The sequence below is a fragment of the Crocodylus porosus genome, unplaced genomic scaffold, assembly GCF_001723895.1.
Source record: "Crocodylus porosus isolate Cpor-Errol unplaced genomic scaffold, CroPor_comp1, whole genome shotgun sequence".
Lineage (NCBI taxonomy): Eukaryota > Metazoa > Chordata > Crocodylia > Crocodylidae > Crocodylus > Crocodylus porosus.
In genome coordinates, this window is record NW_017728924.1 from 17,161,495 (window position 1) to 17,180,642 (window position 19,148).

Genomic DNA, 19,148 nt, shown 5'->3' on the forward strand with positions numbered 1-19,148 from the left:
TGACACAGCCTCCCGGTTATTTATCCAAGGTCACTTGCCATCCAAATGTAAACCTGGTAAGTCCAAATGTTACAATTTAGTTCTGTATTTGTTCTATTAGCTTGACTTCACTTCCTGTGCCTGTCTGCAGAGAGATCTGTCCTTGCTCAAAAAGATCTTGGAAGTCCCAAGCCTACCTACTGCCTATCCCCCTTCCCTCCCCTTTTAGATCTGCTTCACTTAGTTGTTGGAGCAGAGGTAAGTATTGCACTCCCCTTTCAAATGCATCAGTGATGATGCCTGTACTACAATGTATTGCATCAGCTGTAAAATAATTAATATGCACGTCTGCGCATACAATCATGCAGGAATGTATCTATATCTCCTGTGCTTTTCTCTAAGGCTTCTCTGCTCTGGCTTCTAACTCCACAGCAGTCTATTATCAATCCCACTTTTTTGTCTTACAAACAGCTATACTTTATTGAGTATTTAGTTCCAAAAACCTGCCATTCTGGGAAAGATCCTTGCCTCTGTTACAACACTTTTAAACCGGAGGTGAATTGATTGTGGTCTACGTGTGATGAACATGGGGAAGAAGTTTCTGACAACAGACAGTTCCATAATCTAGCAGGAAAAGTTGTAAGATGCAATGATTGGAAGCTGAAACTAGACAAATCCAGACTAGAAATTAGATGCAAAATTTTAACGGGGGTGGGTAATTAACCACTGGAACAACTTAACTGAGATGTGGTATATTCTCTTATTACTGGAGGCTTTGAGTTGTGACTGGACACGATTTTTTTTAAGTGATAGGCTGCAGCTTAAACAGAAGTTACAAATGAGGCAAAAATGATTGGGTGAAATTCCTTGGCCTACATAATTCCATTTTTTTCTGGCCTTCAGATTTCTAAATTTATCCAACCAAATTTCTTCTACCAGACTCAGCTGGTCAGAAATGTTACATTAAGGGAAAAAAGAATCTAAAAAACAAGCCCCCCTTTTCCACCCCCAAAAGACCCCCTACTGGTCCCCAAATGCTCAGCCTCTCAAATAACCTTTATTTTCTTGTTGTGGGGGTTTCTTCTTTTCCAGATCCATCACCAGAGCCTACTACAGGAACTCAGTAGGCGGCCTCCTCTTATTTGACATTACAAACCGCAGGTCCTTCCAGAACGTCCATGAGTGGCTAGAAGAGACAAAGGTCCATGTCCAGCCCTACCAGATTGTCTTTGTCCTGGTAGGTCACAAATGTGATCTTGACACACAGCGGCAAGTTACCAGGCACGAGGCCGAGAAACTAGCTGCTGCATATGGTATGAGATACATTGAGACCTCAGCTCGGGATGCCATTAATGTGGAGAAGGCCTTCACCGACCTGACTCGAGATATTTATGAGCTTGTTAAAAAGGGGGAGATTTCAATCCAGGAGGGCTGGGAAGGGGTAAAGAGTGGGTTTGTACCAAATGTAGTACACTCCTCAGAAGAGGTGGTGAAATCAGATAGGAGGTGCTTGTGCTAATCACGTCTAGTGAGAAAAGCTATGATGAACTCTACTAACCAAACATACTCTACTAAGTGAACTCCGTGTGACAGAAGGGGTGTAACGCTAGCGTGGTGAACGTGTTGTTTTGGACACTAGAGGAACAGAACCAGAAAAACAATGTTCCGTTTCAAATAACCTTCCAGAATCGGGGGTGGGGTGGGGCTACAAACTTACATGAGAATGAACAAGGATGCATGATTACGTTGTAGGAGATGGGAGGCATAAGAGCAAGCTGATCTGAACCAGGTGGTATGCACCAGGGAATTTTCCATATCCTGTTTTAAGTAAATCTATAGTTATACACTGCGTGCTGAAGCCACAGTATGAATAGTCTATTAGTATGAGACATGCGTGTAGAAACAGAGAACGAGAATGTTGGTGTATGTCAACAGTTATTTCCAGAAAGATGAGAATGCAGCATGGTTACCCCTCATGAGCAATGCTTCAGTGGTTAGCTCAAAAGGAAACCGTTTTTCAGATGTGGCATGCACATTTCTGGTGTTTAATGTTCTTGCACCTAAAAACCTGTAGTAAAAACTCACTGGTATTAAAAGAGGAAACTAAGGGTTGTTTTATTGGTAACTAAAACTTAATCACCACCTGTCCCTATTGGGTTATTAGTCTTACCACACCTGGCCGAGACTCTTGACACTAAAATCCCGCATAATGGTTCCAGTTAGGATTGAGGTACGAATTTAAATATTAAATATAATCTAGCTAGATGATTATACTGGAGAGACCTCTGATTCAGCGATTTCCAGTGTAATTAACAGGTTAGGAACATAAAGCTTCTCAAGTGTGTCCTGCCATCCTGTATTTCACAGACAGGTCATCACCACCAGGAACCAGCTGTCAGATGGGGAAACACTGCTGTTTCTGTCTGCAGTGCCGGGGTGTGAAAATCCCTCCTACTGCTAAGCCCCTTTAAGCTCCACTTACTAGGAAAACGGAACGAACGCACGAACATTCCAGAGCATAAATTAAACGCATCAAACACCCAGAAAGGTGAGTTTTTTTTAAAGAATGGTGCTAAAACAGAGCAGCCACTGGCAACCTATTCTGGTCCCTAAGTGTCATTTTCCTTATTGGAATGACCTGGAGGGAGGAGCATAAGAACAAACACCTGAGTTGGTAGAAAGGTCAGAGAAGGCCAAGAGGGAATATTTTCTCCTCTGTTTGAATCCAGTCATATCCATCTCAGGTAGAATCTGATGATTAGGTAGCTGCATTACAAAGGCTCTAACTAGGCATTTATTTTCTGGGAACAGCATCCATCATTTGAACTTTACTTCCTCTAAGTATCAAAGTAAGCTTTTGAAATGTAGCATGATAACCATGCACCTGAATTGTACCTAGGGGGATCAGTTTATTAGCAGAACTTATAGTGAGATTTATTCAAGTTTGCAAACTTTACAAGCCAAACTGTTAAAGGCCTGGAGGGTTAGGTAAACCAAATAGGCGTGTTCAGTGTTTGAATGCAGGCCTCTTAGTAGACAAGTATTCCTAATTGCTTTTCTAAGGTAACATGTTCCATAAGAGTATGCTTTTTTGGTTGTTAACAAGTTGAACCAATCTCTCTTCAGATCTGTTTCTGTATTTTGTACCATTTGGTCAGGACACTGGATCATAAAAATAATCACAGCCTAGGTATAAAAGCTGTACATGAAGACAAGTAATATTTTACTTTTATACTTTCTGGTACCAGTTCTAGTTCATTGCTTTTGTTGCCAATAAATTACCACCTGCTGAGCAGAGAGGAGATCGTGGAAAAAAGGGGTATCAGCCGGAGAGTTAATGCTGCAGCTTTTAACTTTGAAGCCCGATGGTCAATCTTGCTTAGGTCATAAATGTGCTGAATTTGCTGACCTCGTGCTACGGGTCCGTCAGACTCCTTCCATTGATTTGAATGGATGTTGCATTGGGCCCACAGTCTGCAGAGGGCATTTTGAAACCTTCTGGAATGGCATACATTTGGCAGGATTGGGAATCAGGAGAGAGCTAGAATAGTATGAGCCACGTGTCCACAACTTACAGTGACACCAATTGGAGCCGAGGGCTATTGGCAGAATTGTGCAGAGACCTGCTCGGCACTTCTCCAGACTCAGAACAGAGCCACCAGTCTCTAACTTTGATAGACACAAAGGTCAGGTTGACATACTTCCATTCATCAAATAAAAAAATATTGCAAACCACTGTTTTGACCATTCCAAGTCTGGGCCAGTTCTACAGTTGTCTCCGATATTCTTGTTGAGGAGAATGAGTCTTAAATAATATTTTTTGGACACAGAAGGAAGTAAAACTAGTAGGGTTCAGGTATCACCAGGTTCTTCTAAGCCAGCACAGCAGGAACCTGGCTGATGGGGAAGGTGATGGAGTTTTTCATTGCATTTGCTCATTTTCACTATAATGAAAAACTGCATTTCATTTAGTGGGCGTAGGGGTTTTTTGTTTGTTTGTTTATTTGTTTTTCTAAGGCAGAAAGTCATAAGGAATTTTATTCAGGCCTTAAGAGTAAATGTTGAATTTATCGGAGAAGTATTGTAGTTCTAAAAAAGGTGCAGTATGAAAACATTCTACACCATCTTAACGTACTTAAAATGATTAAAACAAAAGAAAAATGGTTATATTAAATAAGAGAGATCATTATATACATCTTTTTTCTAATTCTACATTTTCTAGGCAGCTTATAAAAACATAAGCAATGTAGAGTCATCTGTACAAAGTTTGGAGTTTCTTTTCTAAGATGAAAAAAACTTATAGGCTATGATAAGCATTCTTTTCTAACAACTGGTTTTAATGCTTTGACTATGGCAAGAGGTATTGGAGAAACTGGAAAGCAAAAGTTTCAAAGGATAAAGTTTCAGGACCTCTTTTACTCTAGGGGAAGTCAGTCGAACAAAAACAAACTTTCTGTGGTCCAGATCACAGGTTAAAAACAATCTGCATGTTAGATTGGAATTGCTCAGAACCTCCAGAATAAAAGTATACTGTACACTTTTCCTAGCTTTCTGTTATGCACTGTAATGAAATGTGAAAAAAATGCTGTATTTAGCTGTATGTGAATGAAAACATGCTTGTATTTAGCAAAATGGTTAATATGTGATTATGTGAAATTCAGAACTTGTAAAGAAACTTTGTGGTTTTTTCCTTCCCCCATTCTTCATCAGTAAGCCATTTAGTAACTGTATTACCTCTTACAGCTACCATGACTGAAAACCCAATACAAGGTAGATCAATAATAAACAACACACAGTCTGTTTACAACAGAATATATTATGCATTTTCTCTAATGGTGCATGTTTTCAAAGAAGATGTCCTTTTAAAGATGCTTAACAGCCTTTGTGAAATCAGTTGGCTTCTGGAGAAACTCCCATGCTGCCCTAGAGATATCATACCAAAAAAACCCCAACCGTGATTTTTTTGGTAAGGTAATCACACTGTTCAGAGAAACCTTATCATAGCAGGTATTCCGAATAACGAAGTATCATGGTACAGATCCTTAGTTGCTGTAAGATGTTTTAGCTTCCCCACATTCAGTTGCAGTGGAGTTAGTGGTTTATAGCAGCTGAGGAACTATCCCACCATGAAACAGTGGAGCTTTAAAAGGTGGTGGCAAAGGATCCTGTATCAGGGGAAGGCCGAGTGGCCAGAAACAGAGCTCGCTCTGTCTTTTTTCTCCTTCAGATAATCTCTTGCTGAATGGTGAAATGCTGAAAGTTTTTTAAAACAAACTAAGGAAGAGTTACCCCCTTTGCAGGTCTTAACCATAGGGTCACCCAAATGGTCAGTGTACACTTAATGAAGGAGAGTTTATAAGCAAGAGCTCAGTCTCTTTTCAGGAAAGCTTTGCTGCTTCAGTGCGCGTGCCTAGGGTGTTATGCTAAGCATGTTAGTGCCAAGGATAAAGCGTTAAGCAGTGCTAAGGGGATATCATTCACTGTGCTTAGGTTTTGTTCCCTTTCTGCTCCCTACTCCAGAGCACTAGCTGATTGTTAATGTCATGCTGCAATATATACGCTGCCTTGTACATGCTTAACTTGACATTTTATTGTGCGTACTGAAGAAATGCAATCATTGCCCTGGAAGCATCCACCAGGAGAGCTGTTTTACAGTAGGTTTGAGCTGTTGTACAACAGATTCCAGTGTGAGGTACTTGCTCACGGAAGGAGGAAGTGGATTCAGAGGAAAGGAGACCCTAGGAAAGCAGCAGTTGCTCCTCATTGCAAATGGTCTCATATGGCTCCTTTATACTCTCCTGTCTGCTTTTAGGGCAGTACCATCTGTAGTCAGGCCATCTGCTACATACATGGCTGCTCTCTCAAGTAAAATCACTATACACAATCTACCGTGATACAGCATTTAATGTAGCCACAGAAGCAAGCAGCATGGCCCTGCAGAGGTACAGAAGAATGACCCATACCTGAGCATGGCAGAGCAGAGAGGCAGCAAAGGGGAGGAGGGGGACAAGAATCTTCAGTGGCATGCAGACAGCCAAAATCCTTGCTTATGACATGCCAGCTTGGTACAGGTTTCTCTATACAAAAGAATCCCAGCACTCCACTTACAAGTAGAGCAACAACCTCACATTTAGTAAAAATACTGCAAACTTATTTTGTGGGTGTGATGATCCTTTACAGAAGAATGCATAAAGCTTCACCCAGTAATTCCCCATGCTGAATCTATTAGCTTGACAATTGTTTTTCCTATTGCCTGCTGACAGAAGCATTGATCCAAACTCTCACTACTGCTACTAGGCCCAAGGTTTCCCTGCTTATTCAAATAAACAGCCTGTTATCGCAGTATCCAAATCCATGGCTGCACCCAAGATGCTTTGACGTATGCACATAGGCTGGGATTCTGTTGAACCTGAGAGAGAGGTGGGCTTTGACATCCACTTCCAGTGGTCTCTCATCAGATTTGCAGTTCCTGCTCAACTCTACACTACGCTCAGATCTTGCGGATCCACTGGCTTCCCACTGACAAAGCCTGAGCTTCAGCTTCCCCATCACAGACCCAACCTGCAGGATTGGCTGACACCTACCTCCCCTCTCCATCAAGCTGCTGCCAAACCCTTGCTTGTGCTTCTAACACTTAGCTTTTCCCCACCACCTACCCCATACTTTCTCTCAGCAGCTTTCTACCAAATCCAGCTGTCATCTCAGTGGAAATCAACTCTGTTGATTCAACTGGATTTCTCAAGCCTCTCCAAAGGCATTTATACATATAAGTTTGTCTGCTCTGATATGCAGCATATTAGAGCAGACTTGATTAATTGAATCTGTGAAGCATGCAAGCTGATGAGCCCAGTACTGCATCACCTGCATTTGTATCGATGGCAAAATGCACAGCAGCACTGAGAAAAGGGCAGCAGTGCACTCTTGAACTAAAACACCTTTGATGCGTTTTAGTTCAGAAGTGTGCTGCTGCCAGCATTTTTTCAGTGCCAGTGTGCATTTTGCCATTTATACAAATGTATGTGATTCAGTGCCAAGCACTTCTAAAAGTGCCTGGTGCTGCGATGCAAGTATGTGTACAAACGTCCCAAGAGCTTAAGGGAGTGCACAAGGTTTGTGACCCAACCATGAAAATATACATAGAAAGGTGTCGGCCACAGATGTTTAGTTTCACTGTTTTAATATCATGAAATAAAAGTACAAAAAACTTTACAGGTATATTGTTTATTACATGAAGATATAACAGTTAACATTTGCATTTATTTTGTAGTGAAACCTGTATTATCAGTAACTCCATGTCAAATACTTATCCACTAATTCGACCACCACGTGCATTTTATTGTAGGATGAAATAGCAGAGGTAACAAGGCAACAAATCCTGTGAGGTTTCATTATAACTGAAAAAAAAAAAATATTCTGCACATTTGCAACAGAAGGTGCGCTCTAGTAGACCATCCATATTTAAATACAGGTTTCACCTTTTGGGAGGCTTTCAAACAGTGTTAAGACATTGGTACTAGACAGCATTTGTCTAAGGGATTGTAAATGGGTTTGTTTCTTGTAGTACAGGCTGTTAGCATTCTGGTGTCCACCTGTCTATAGGTTTGCAAAGATAAACAATGTGTGCATGTGTTAAGGGGCACAGGTGAGGCCACGTGCAGTCTTGACATAGCTTGTGCTGTTCACTGAATGTATTAAGATCACTGTTCTTTTCTGAAGGCAGATCATGAACCGTCTTGTGTAAAGTGCAGGAAGTCGAAGCTGGCAGTTGTTAACCAGTAATAAGTAAAATCAAGTTCATCCACAGTGGATATCTGGGAATGGTTGTTGACTGATGCTGCTGAAGAAATAATCAACTAAAAAACACAACTTAGGGCAAATGCAGCAAAATCCTATTTGCCAAAATGACAGCTGCGTGTATTTCCCCACGCAAAGCTGATTTTTAACCTCAGCAAGTATGTATAACACATCAGGAAAGATGGAAAAAAGCAAACCCATACATTACAAATTACCTGCTCAAATGCCCTGGAGTCAGTTCCATATGTGCACCTTACATTTTTAGACAAACTTTCAGGTAAGAAATTACTTATGGCAAACAGACTGATCTGGTCAAAAATGCTACGTTCCTTGTTGGACTGTGTGGCATCTCTTCAAATAATTAATCATTTCCTGAAGCATGCATGAAACCAAATTTTGAGTTTACAAATAAATAACATGGTGCTTGCCATTATTTTTCGTTTCGTATATATTTTATCATTTACTGAAGTGATTAAACTCCGTCCCTTAAGGATGAACTTTGGGGGCATTTAAAATAATAATAATAAAAAAAAAGTATTTGGAAACAGACCACATTTAAAATTGGCCAAACTATGCTTTGTTTTTTGAAGGATCGTCCTTGTTTCTTCTCTTTACATCCCAATTATAAACTCTAGCCATATCTGAGGGTATAGTTAAGGAACTAGGTTTTTTGTTTTTTGGCAAACACACACACATGCACCCACTCACTCTATAATTATGTCCTAGCAAATTAATCTCTCCTTACTGCTGATTCATGAATGGCAATATAAGAGCTGATTAACAAAACAGCTGACTGGTAGTACAGAACTGTGATGCTGTAGAAATTCTGACGGCTGACGCACGCAGATGCCCATACTTGTTACTGACCCTGTTCTTCACAGAACCCTCTATTCAGTACCAAAAAAGATAGGGATGCCCATGTCCTTTTTGCACATACCTTTGTCTTTTCATATTTACTTGCACTTTAGTTTCCAAAAGTGCACAGTTTCAGTCACAACCAATCCCCTAGCTGTTTTACACATTTCAGACAGAAGGTAGTCATGTTAGTTTGAAGTCAGGCTGACATCTGGGCAAGGTGGCATCTTAAAAGATTAACTTGCACAAAGACTACATGACTAGTTCATAAACATTAGAAAGATTAGTTCAGGCAGTCATGATGCCCCACTCCCATCAGTAATAGCTCCCTAGTGATACCAAGCACTATTTAATTAATCAGCCAGCCACATTAAAGAGAGTGTGCTCCTCAGAAAGGACAGATTTGAAGATGAAGAAACAATGCAGAGTGTCACACCGTGAAAAGCCCAGAGATGTTCATTTAGGATTGCAAACACTGCTCCGAACAACCATGAGCCAGCAGCAGAATTGGACACTGCTGGTGGATAATCCAAAATAGTACTTGGTCATACTCCAGCGTGTCAGTAAATCCAAATGGCCAACAACTCTAAGCTCTTACCTGTGGGCATGTCCACACATAGCATCCTGAGGTTATCTAGCACAAACATGCTGTACTGCTCCGGGCTGGCTGCCTCCTGAACTGAAGGCAGAATAGTTTCAATAGTGGTGTGAGCAGGCCAGCCAGTACTGGCACTTAGTAGCAACAACCAGCCCACTTGCAGCACTGCATAAGCAGCTACGCTGTTCCAGATACAGAAGGTAGCGCACATGGGGCGCAGCAACCATGTTTGCAGCACCACTGCCTGCCCCAGTAAGGTTGTAACCTGGATATGGATATGGCCTGTTTTTGAACTGCACGTTTGGAACAGGAGCAGCCATCGCATTATATTGGCAGCTTGTTCACAGGCAAATTATATGTTAAATGACCCCTTCCTCACACCAAACTTGAGAGACATGATCCATTTTCACTCCAAGGGAAAGTGTTTCTACCCCTTCAGAAACTGACAGCAAATAAAACAGCACTAAATATACTTCCCTGCCTAAAAAGGTGGAAAAAATTGTGCAGCAGTCTTGAAAGGTTTTTTGCCCTCGGAAAGGATACTGACTTCCGTAGTGGTGAACTGATCTCTAAGAAAATCCAAATCTTCCTCTAGCGAATCAAGATTTCTTGTAGCTGTGGAAAGATTCTTTTCTAATAGAGCCTGGGCTTCATCAATATCATATTCAAGCATCACATTGGCCTGAAAAAGGAGGAGGCATTTAAATTCTGATAACATTTTTACTCCAAGGAGAACTTCATGAATGTATCAGACTGTTTGTAATATATGTAGACAGAAACCAACATGCCTACATCCAGGCTACAGACACAGCAACAAGGATGAAGGGATCCACTTGAAGCCTCCATCACCTTCATGAGTGTTATTCAGCCATGTGTCTGTTGACAATATTTTTGTCTTAACCAGATACTTCTGTTCAGGCAGACACACACACACACAGGGAGTTCAGGGACTTACCTCAGAAGTCTCAAAATAAGTATCTTTGCAGATAAGGGAGTGTCTGAATACAGACTATGCTGGCTTGGTACTGCTTCAATATTTAAGGGTCTTCTTGTTTTCAAGCTCTGACCCAACCACTGACTGGGACTTTGTATCTAAGCACTGGTAAAAGCAGGGACATCTGGGTTTTAGAACATGCAAGTGCTTCATGAATGTGATTGGAAGCAGTCAGAGACGGCCAACCAATGCAGAAAACACTAGCAGGCCCAAATATTAAAATAAATTGTATTACTGTGCCCTCAAGTCAGATATTCTGGTATCCAGAACCACAGTCCAATAATTCAAATACTTTTAATCAATTACTTATCAATTAATTACGATCTATGAGGGATCATGGAGACGTGGTGGGACTCCTCACATGACTGGAACATAGCTATAGAGGGCTACGCCCTGCACAGAAGGGACGGAGTAGGGAAGAAAGGTGGAGGTGGAACTCTCCATGTGAGGGAGCAATACACCTCCTTGGAGGCTGACATCGGCTCCAAAGAAGAGTGGCTCAAAACCCTTTGGGGGAAACTACGGGCAGGGGAGGACAGTGTGGTGCAGTGGTGTGGTACATAACTAGGTATATACTACAGACCACCAAGCCAGGGGGAAGAGCTTAGTCTGGAGTTCGAGAACCAGCAGGGGTCGTGCACTCACGGGACATGGTTGTCGCAGGCGACTTCAATTACCCAGACATTGCTTGGGAAGAATACTTGGCCAAGTCGGACTGGTCATGTTGCTTCCTGACCTGGGTCGAAGAGCTCTGACTCAGGAAGTGCAAGGGCCAATCAGAGGTAATGCTCTCCTAGACTTGGCCTTCGCCAAAAGAGACAATCTGGTGAGTGGCTTGAAGGTATCCTGGGCGCCAGCGACCACAAAATCATCATGTTCACTGTCCGTTGCAAGGCAGGCAAATTAACTAGCAGGGTTGAAGTTTTGGACTTCAAAAAAGCAAATTTCGACAGCTCAAGGCAATAGTAGGGGAAGCACTGCAGGACCAGGGACCAAAGGTGAACAGAGTACACGAGGAGTGGTTGTTCCTCAAGGACGCGATCCTTGAAGCACAAAAGAAGAACATTCCCTTGCGGTAGCAGAAGGGCTGGGAAGCCCTCTTGGCTTTATAGGGATATCATGGTCTTCTTGAACAAGAAGAGAGAGGCATATAGACAATGGAAGCTTGGGACAGTCCTCAAGGAGGATTATACAACAACAGCCTGCACTTGTAGGACAAGATTAGAAAAGCTAAGGTGGCAACTGAATTTAAGTTAGGACTGGGAATCAAGGACAGGGTGTTGGACTCGATCTGCTAAGGTCCCTTCTGACCCAAACATCTATGAATCTATGACAATAAGAAGTCCTTCTTTAGGTATTTTGGGAACAAAAGGAAAAACAGAAGTGTGGGGCCACTGCTTAACACCTCAGGACAGCTGGTTACCGACACTCAAGAAAAAGATGAACTCCTGGATGACTATTTTGCTTTGGTATTTCACTGGACCAAGGGGAAAATTAAAGTTCAGAGGGGTATGGCAGGATTGACTGCCTTCCTATCGTTGACACTGAGCTGGTGCATGATCAGTTAGACATTTATAAAAGTCAGCAGGATCAGATGCGCTTCACCAGAGTGCTGAAGGAGTTGGCTGAGGTCATCATGGGGCCTCTGGTGAAACTTCCAAAACACCCAGTGCTCAGGGGAGGTCCCTGAAGACTCGAAGAGGGTCAATGCTGTGCCCATCTTCAAGAAAGGGAGGAGAGGACCCAGGCCACTTTAGACCAATTAGCCTAACTTGAATCCCAGGGAAAATCCTGGAAAAATTCAAGGAGTCTGTGTGTGATACGCTTGCAGAAGGTAGGATTCTGAACAACAGCCAGCATGGCTTTGTTGCAGGCAGGTCTTGTTTTACCAATCATCTTCTACAACCAGGTATTTCACCACCTGAATGAGAGAGAGGTCAAAATTATATACCTAGACTTCCAAAAGGCCTTTGGTCTGGTATCCCATGATGTTCTCTTAGGAAAATTGGAGGATTGTGGACTTAACTGCTCGACTGTTAGGTGGGTAAGAAACTGGCTGCGGGGTAGGACCCAGAGAGTCCTAATGAAAAGATCTGTTTTGCCCTGGCGAGAAGTGGCCAGTGGTATCCCTCAGGGGTCTGTTTGGTTCAGCGATTTTCAACATCTTTATCAATGATTTGAATGAGGGGGTGAGAAGCTCTCTAGCCAATTTTGAATTAGGGGGTGAGAAGCTCGCTGGCCAATTCTGCAGATGACACCAAGCTATGGGGAGCATGGTCACACTTGAAGATAGGCTGCAGATACAGGCAGACCTGGACAGGCTGAAGAGTTGGGCAGATCGGAACCAGATGAAGTTCAACAGTGAGAAGTATAAAGTGCTCCATCTGGGGACAACCTACTTACAGGCTCAGTGGTGCCAATTTGACTAGCACAACTGAACAGGACCTAGAGGTAACAACAGACCATAGCATGAACATGAGCTATCAGTACGATGCTGTAGCCAGCAGGGCAATACTTGGGCATGCATCAACCGATGCATCTCATGCAAAACCAAGGAAGTTATTCTTCCACTTTACAAAGTATTGGTGAGACTGCAGCTGGAGTACTGCATCCTGTTCTGGGCGCTGCACTTCTACAAGGATGTGGAAAAGTTTGAATGTCCAGAGAAGAGCCACCTGTATGATCAGAGACTTGCAAGGCAGACCATACGAGGAGAGGCTGAGGGACTTGGGCCTCTTCAGCCTAAAAAAAGAGAAGGCTGAGAGGGGACTTGGTAGCAGCTTACCGCTACATCAGGGGAGTACATCAAGGGCTTGGCGAACAATTGTTCAACAGGGCACTGTTGGGGAAAACCAGGAGTAATGGCCACAAGCTCCTGGAAGACTGCTTCAGGCTCAACTCTAAGAAAAACTTCTTCACAGTTAGGGTGTTCAGACTGTGGAATAAGCTCCCTCCAGAGGTGGTGCAATCACCTACCCTGGAAGTCTTCAAGAGAAGACTGGATGGTCACCTCACTGGGCTCACCTGACCCCAGTTGTTTTTCCTGCCTAGCGCAAGGGGGCTGGACCTGATGATCATGTGAGGTTGCTTCCAGCCCCTTACAATCCGTGAATCTGATCATAAGTCAGCAAGAAAACTTATAGGTCTTCAGATGATACGAGTAAATTAAGTATAAGCACTGAAAATAGGACAAAATCCTTAGTGGTGTTTAAACTGCTCTGCTCCATTTACTTCACTGCCAAACCAGAGTTTTTACTGCAAAACGCAGACCATCAATGTAAACTGCAGACTGCTTACGTTCTATTCTGCTGCATGCATATAATCAACACAATTGCTGGTTAAATATTCCAGACTCAGACTATACTGTTAGTTATTCATCTTTCTGCACCAAGCAAAGAGAGACACTGAGATGTCAATCTAGAATGTATAAATATGGTTACAAATGGTCGTTACTGCATTTACTAGAATCTAAGTTGACCCTGAATTTAAGGCAACCCCCCTATAATAAGATTCTATATGAAAAATGTATAAACATTACAATTTTCCAGGTATAGAAACTAATTATTGGAGGATTATCTTAAATTTGTCTCTGCCACTGCCACAGAGACAAATTTGTCTCTGCCACTGCCACGGCTTTCCCTGCTGTAGCAGTGGCTGAGGGAGTCAGGTGGCCCTTTGCGCTCTACCCCCCCACCCTTCTTCCCCTTGCTGCCTTCCTGCCAACAATGCCCTGCCATCCCTAGGGTCCCCACAGCCCCTCAACCTTCCATCCCATAATCTCTGCCCCCTCCCTCCCATTACAACGTCAGATTCTGCTTGGGTTTTGTTCCCTCCTGGAGCAGACCTGGTGGCAGCAGAGCCCATTGGCCATGCAGCAGCATCAGTGCTGCTGCTCCATGCCTAAGAGGGAATCCAGCCTGAGCCTGAGCAGAACTGTGCCTAGCAGGGCAGGAAGCTGCTGTGGGTCTGACTCTGGCCCTTACTTGGGCTCAGAGTCAGAGCTACAGTAGCCACCTGCCTCCCAATTCCACACTGTACACAAATCTAAGACAAGGGGCTTCTCTCCCCATGCCGACTTGGGGGAGCGAGGGAAGGGGGTTAGTGTTAGATTTGGGTAAATACTAATCCATAGGCAAGTCCCTGGGTAACTTCCAATTTATGCTGGATTTTTGCATAAAGCTGTCACCACTTCTTACTCCCATTAACACTTCAGAGGCATAGGTATGAGGACATAGGAGAGTTAGAACTTGGTTAGTTTGGTTAGCAGCTAAGTTGAAGCAGGAGCCAAAACAGGCTACAAGATCAACCAAATCAAAGACAATGGGATTGCAAAGACATAGGTAAAGAATCTTAAAATTATTAGTGACAATACTGTCAAAGAGATCACTGCTTAAACCTTCAGATCAAAGGTTCAAGGGATCATGTTTTAAACAGTGTCACATTCTTTTGTACTACTACAGCACCTAGGAGTCCAGAACCCTTTCTGCTAGGGTATATGAAGAAAGAAAAAAAAAAAAACAAAACAAACTGTCCCTGAAGACCTCATAAGGACAAAGACAAGAGCTAAATATGGAAGTGTTTGGGAAAGGAACAAGAATCACACATTTCAAATGCATGTCAAGCATCAACTCCTCCCAGACCATCACTTGCAAAAAAAAAAAGTTACTGTACTGTAGATAGCACTTTCTTAAAAACTCGTTTTGTCTTATAAATTGAGACCATTGCTAAGCAAGTTGTTTCTCCATGGAACAACAGGCACTAGGTTCTGCAAACATCTGCACACAGAACTCCCACTGGGCACTGGTACATGAAAGAGTAGCTCTATCAGGCAACATGCTATTTTTCCTAAGAATTTTTTTCTTTGAAACCATAATTAGACAAATTCTTCCCTTTCATGTGACCCATGCAGCTCCATTAAAGGCAGTGGCTGCATTCTCCTCATTCCCCACGTATGTTATCTGTACCAGTGAGGAGGTACAGATGAACAAGAAATCTTTTATGAACCTAGGCATTATTTAAAGAATGTTTGAGAGCAGTGGTATTCAGCAATTTAGGTTAGATATTAGGAAAAACTCTCTCCCTACGAGCGTAGGAAAGCACTGGAAAGGGCTACCCAGAACGGTTGTGGAATCTCCATCCTTGCAGGTTTTTTAAGACTGGGCTAGACAAACCCTTGGCTGAGATGACATAGCTGGGGATGGTCCTACTTTGGGGTTGGAGTTTCTGAGGTCCCTTCCAAACCTAATTTTCCATGATTCAACCCTTTTAGCCTCTAGGCACCTCTCCATAACTTTTCTGAATTCAGCATCAACCTAGTTGAGAATTACTGAGCTATAACCTAAATTTAGAACAGCTTTGGAAGGGGGACCTTGAAAATTGAGAACTACTGATCTAGCTGGTGCCAGGTGAGGGCAGTCAAAGGAGGACTTCACCCTGCTAATCCCAAAACTTGCCATCTCCTTCTTCCCTGGTCTGACACAGATAGGGTAAAAGGTGACCCCCACAACTGGGGCTGCCCCTGCAGGATCTTGCACAGACTGACAGCAGCCCTCTGCCCTGGCAGCCCTTGCTGATGGCTCCAAGAATTAAGGAGAACAAGCCTGGCTGAAAAGCACAAGTACACAGCCCCCCATGTCTGCCTGCCTACAGCACAGCATGCTGCTCAGAGTCCACAGGTGGCTGGAACAAGGTCTACTAAGGGGTGCCAACAGCAGCCCCGGGAGCAGCAGACACATGCCCTCTGTCCACAGGATGCCGGGATAGACACAGGGCAACACGGAGCGCTTACCTCCTTGCAAAGAGGCCAGGCACTGTGGCACTTTTAGGAAAGTTCTTGTAGCACCCCAGGGTACCAAGGGAACCCTCTGATCAGGACAAAAATCACTTATTTAGAGAAATTCTGTATTTACTTACCCCCAGCCACAAACACACTTTATCTGTAGGCGGAACTGAAGCTTTGCAATAAAGGTTATCTGCCAATAAAAACCTGGTCTCCATTGGATTTGTGGACTCCTAAAGAGGGATCACAGAAATGTGTTGCATTTTCATTGCAATTGGTTAAGACAGTAATATGAAATCTATAGTAGGGAGTGCACTGTTCTTATTTTTCTTGATGGTCACAGTATAGTATAGTATTAAAGCTATAATAAACTATTGTGAAGCTTTACCTCAAAATAGCTATAAAGACTAGCTTTAGCCCCTGAATTCCAAGCTTAGCTACAAGTTATATGCTATTGAAAGTAAAGTTAAATGCATACATATATATTTTTACTAGCTTTCACAAAGTACTACATATGCCTTAAGAATAATTATGTCATTTTACAAAAGCAAATTAATCACGTTCCCCAAAACATATTGCAACATGCTCTGTTTGGGTAGAAAAGCAATCAGGCTTTAGTCATTCACACCTATTAGACATTCAAAACAATTTACCTTTTTCTTCTGCATGTGTTTTAAAATTTCTAACGTCTGTTTGATTTCAGGAATCTGACTTTTTAGCCTGTGAATTAAGAAAAAGTCATATTTACTATTTCCTGCACACACACCACACACAGAGTTTTCCAAACAAGTAATAATTTTACTATAGGATCTAACCTCCATCTGAGAAGCGCAAATTCTAAGAGCCTTCTAGACTTACAAAAAAGAAAATGTAATGCAAGTTGTGACAAGTTACCTAAAGATATTTTGTCTACATTTTACTTCCTTCCAGTCCCAGAGCTCATTATTAATTCCATGAAGAATCAGCCCAAAACACACAGGCTTCAAAGTGCTGTACACCAAACATTTATTGTTAATATCTGGTTTAACAAATAGAAGGCCATCTGCCTGCTCTCTTGGCTGGAAGAAGAATGCCCAAATTACTCAGCAGATATACAGATTTCTTTTCCTTAATGCTTTAAAATCTAATTTCCTTTAAGTCAATAAAGCGAGCTCTTAGAATGCCCAGACAGACCATTCAAACATACAGAAATCTTCTAGTCATTCTAACAAGAAGCATAATTAAGATTAGACATTTTACACAATCAATCTACTTCTGAACAGACAAAAGATTCAACAAATGAACTTGACTTTGATCGCTGGGGGGGTCACAGAAAGTTAGGGTTGGAAGGGACCTCAGGAGGTCATCTAGTTCAACCCCCTGCTCAAAGCAGGACCAGCCCCAACTACATCATCCCAGCTAAGGCTGTGGAGCCAGGCCTTAAAACTCCTCCAAGGACAGAGATTCCACTATCTCTCTAGGTCACCCGTTCCAGTGCTGCACCACCCTCCCAGTGAGAAAGTTTTTCCTAATTTCCAACCTAAATCTCCCTTGCTGCAACTTAAGACTGTTCCTCCTTGTTCTGTCATCAGTGAGAACAGTCTTGCTCCATCCTGTTTGGAATCTCCCTTCAGGTATTTAAAGGCTGATATCAAATCCTCCCCTTAGTCTTCTCTTCTACATGGCAGGTCTCAACTCTAACCAATGCAAAGAACTGTCAAGCACAATCATCTGACGTTGCATTAGAGCTGACCGGAAGTTTTCTGAAGGAATAGTTTTTTCCCTAAATGTGCCAATTCATTGGAACTAAACTTACAGGGACACACAGCAACTTCAGACCAATGAGATGTCTGGTAAAAGTTGTTTTCTAGCTCAGGGGTTTCGCAACCTTTTTCTTCCAGAGGTCCCCTACAGTATGCTATAAAAACCCTATTGCCCACCTGTGCCAAAACAACTTTTTTCTGCATATACAATAGATTAAAAGCTGTATTAAATTGATAGTTACAGCTAAACGCATGTAGTGCATAATATAAAAAGAAAAGGTGCAAAAAATATAGGTACAAAAATGACAATTGGCATAAAGTAAGTTACAATTATTATAACTGACATTAAATAAATCATGATTTATAACAGGTTTCTAACACATGCAATATCACACCCACTGATATGCAGACACGTTTCACACGCGTGCACTGGTTTTATGCTCCTTCCACCAATCACTCTGGTCACAAACGTGCATGCACACTCATCCCAAGCAACACACAGATTGCACACACACCACATGGGTGCAGTCACACCTGCTGACACACATACATGCACACCTGCTGACACACACACAGGTTTCAGGGATGCAGCTCTGAAGCGAAAAGGTGGCTTGCCTTCCAACCACTGTTGTTTTCCAGGCAAGAGGCCAGTCCCAGGCACGGGCGTGCCACCCCCCAACCGCTGGCTGCAGGAAGAACTGCCCAAAGGGCCCAGAACATAGGTCACTTCCTTGCCATGGCTGAAGTGGGTGGGAGCAGCCTGCAGGGTGGAGAGTCCCTGAGATACAGCGGTCCCCTCTGCTGCCCTTGAGCCCAGCCCAGAGAGGGGGGATCCACCTATCCCACAAAGGGCAGCAGCTCATCACCTCCACCAGGGAAGCACCATTCCTTCCACCCTGCCTGCCTGTGGGCCCCACAGCACTGCAGCAGGGGGAGGGCACCAGCCCCTTCTTTGCCAGCTCCCCAGCACCACCGAGGCTGCTGGTTGCGCTCTCTGGTTTATTTTGGCAGACACCCCGAAACCGGCCCATGGGCCTCCAGGGGGCGACAGGTCCCTAACTGAGAACTGCTGATCTAGCTCACCCAGCTGAACCTCCCCAGCAGCCACCAAGCAACACTGGAGCACCCCCAAGCTCACTCTCTCTTTGGCAACTCACCAGTCAGGCTAGTTCTCAGGCAGTCACAGTTTTCTTTGGTTTAAAAAGGAAACACTTCACCTTTTCCTAAAAAATATTTCACTTTTCCCTAGTCCTGGGAATCTGCATTCTGCTTGTCCTAATTTGGGACTGAAGAAAAGGGTAAGCACCCTGAGGGGGTAAAAAGCACCCTGTTCAAATTTGCTGATGACACTAAGATATGGGGGGACGTGGGTACATTGGAAGGATGCAACAGGCTACAATCAGACCT

At 43.1% G+C, this 19,148-nt stretch overlaps 2 protein-coding genes across 2 annotated transcripts in view; one reads left to right on the plus strand and one right to left on the minus strand.

The window, feature by feature from the left end:
- Positions 1-1,033: 1,033 nt before the first annotated feature.
- LOC109313725 (ras-related protein Rab-39B) lies at positions 1,034-3,287 on the plus strand (the record flags this gene model as incomplete). Its single annotated transcript, XM_019540440.1, has 1 exon — positions 1,034-3,287. A coding segment is annotated over one exon (465 nt), but the record flags the coding sequence as incomplete, so codon positions are not given.
- A 3,852-nt stretch (positions 3,288-7,139) lies between these two features.
- VBP1 (VHL binding protein 1) overlaps positions 7,140-19,148 on the minus strand; it is a 15,165-nt gene continuing 3,156 nt past the window's right edge. Inside the window, exons 3-6 of the mRNA XM_019540441.1 lie at positions 16,653-16,719; positions 16,134-16,232; positions 9,770-9,908; positions 7,140-8,414 (exon numbers count right to left, since the gene is read on the minus strand). Of these exons, the coding sequence (XP_019395986.1) occupies positions 8,344-8,414; positions 9,770-9,908; positions 16,134-16,232; positions 16,653-16,719 (376 nt within the window). The 3' untranslated portion in view covers positions 7,140-8,343. The remainder of the gene's footprint in view (positions 8,415-9,769; positions 9,909-16,133; positions 16,233-16,652; positions 16,720-19,148) is intronic.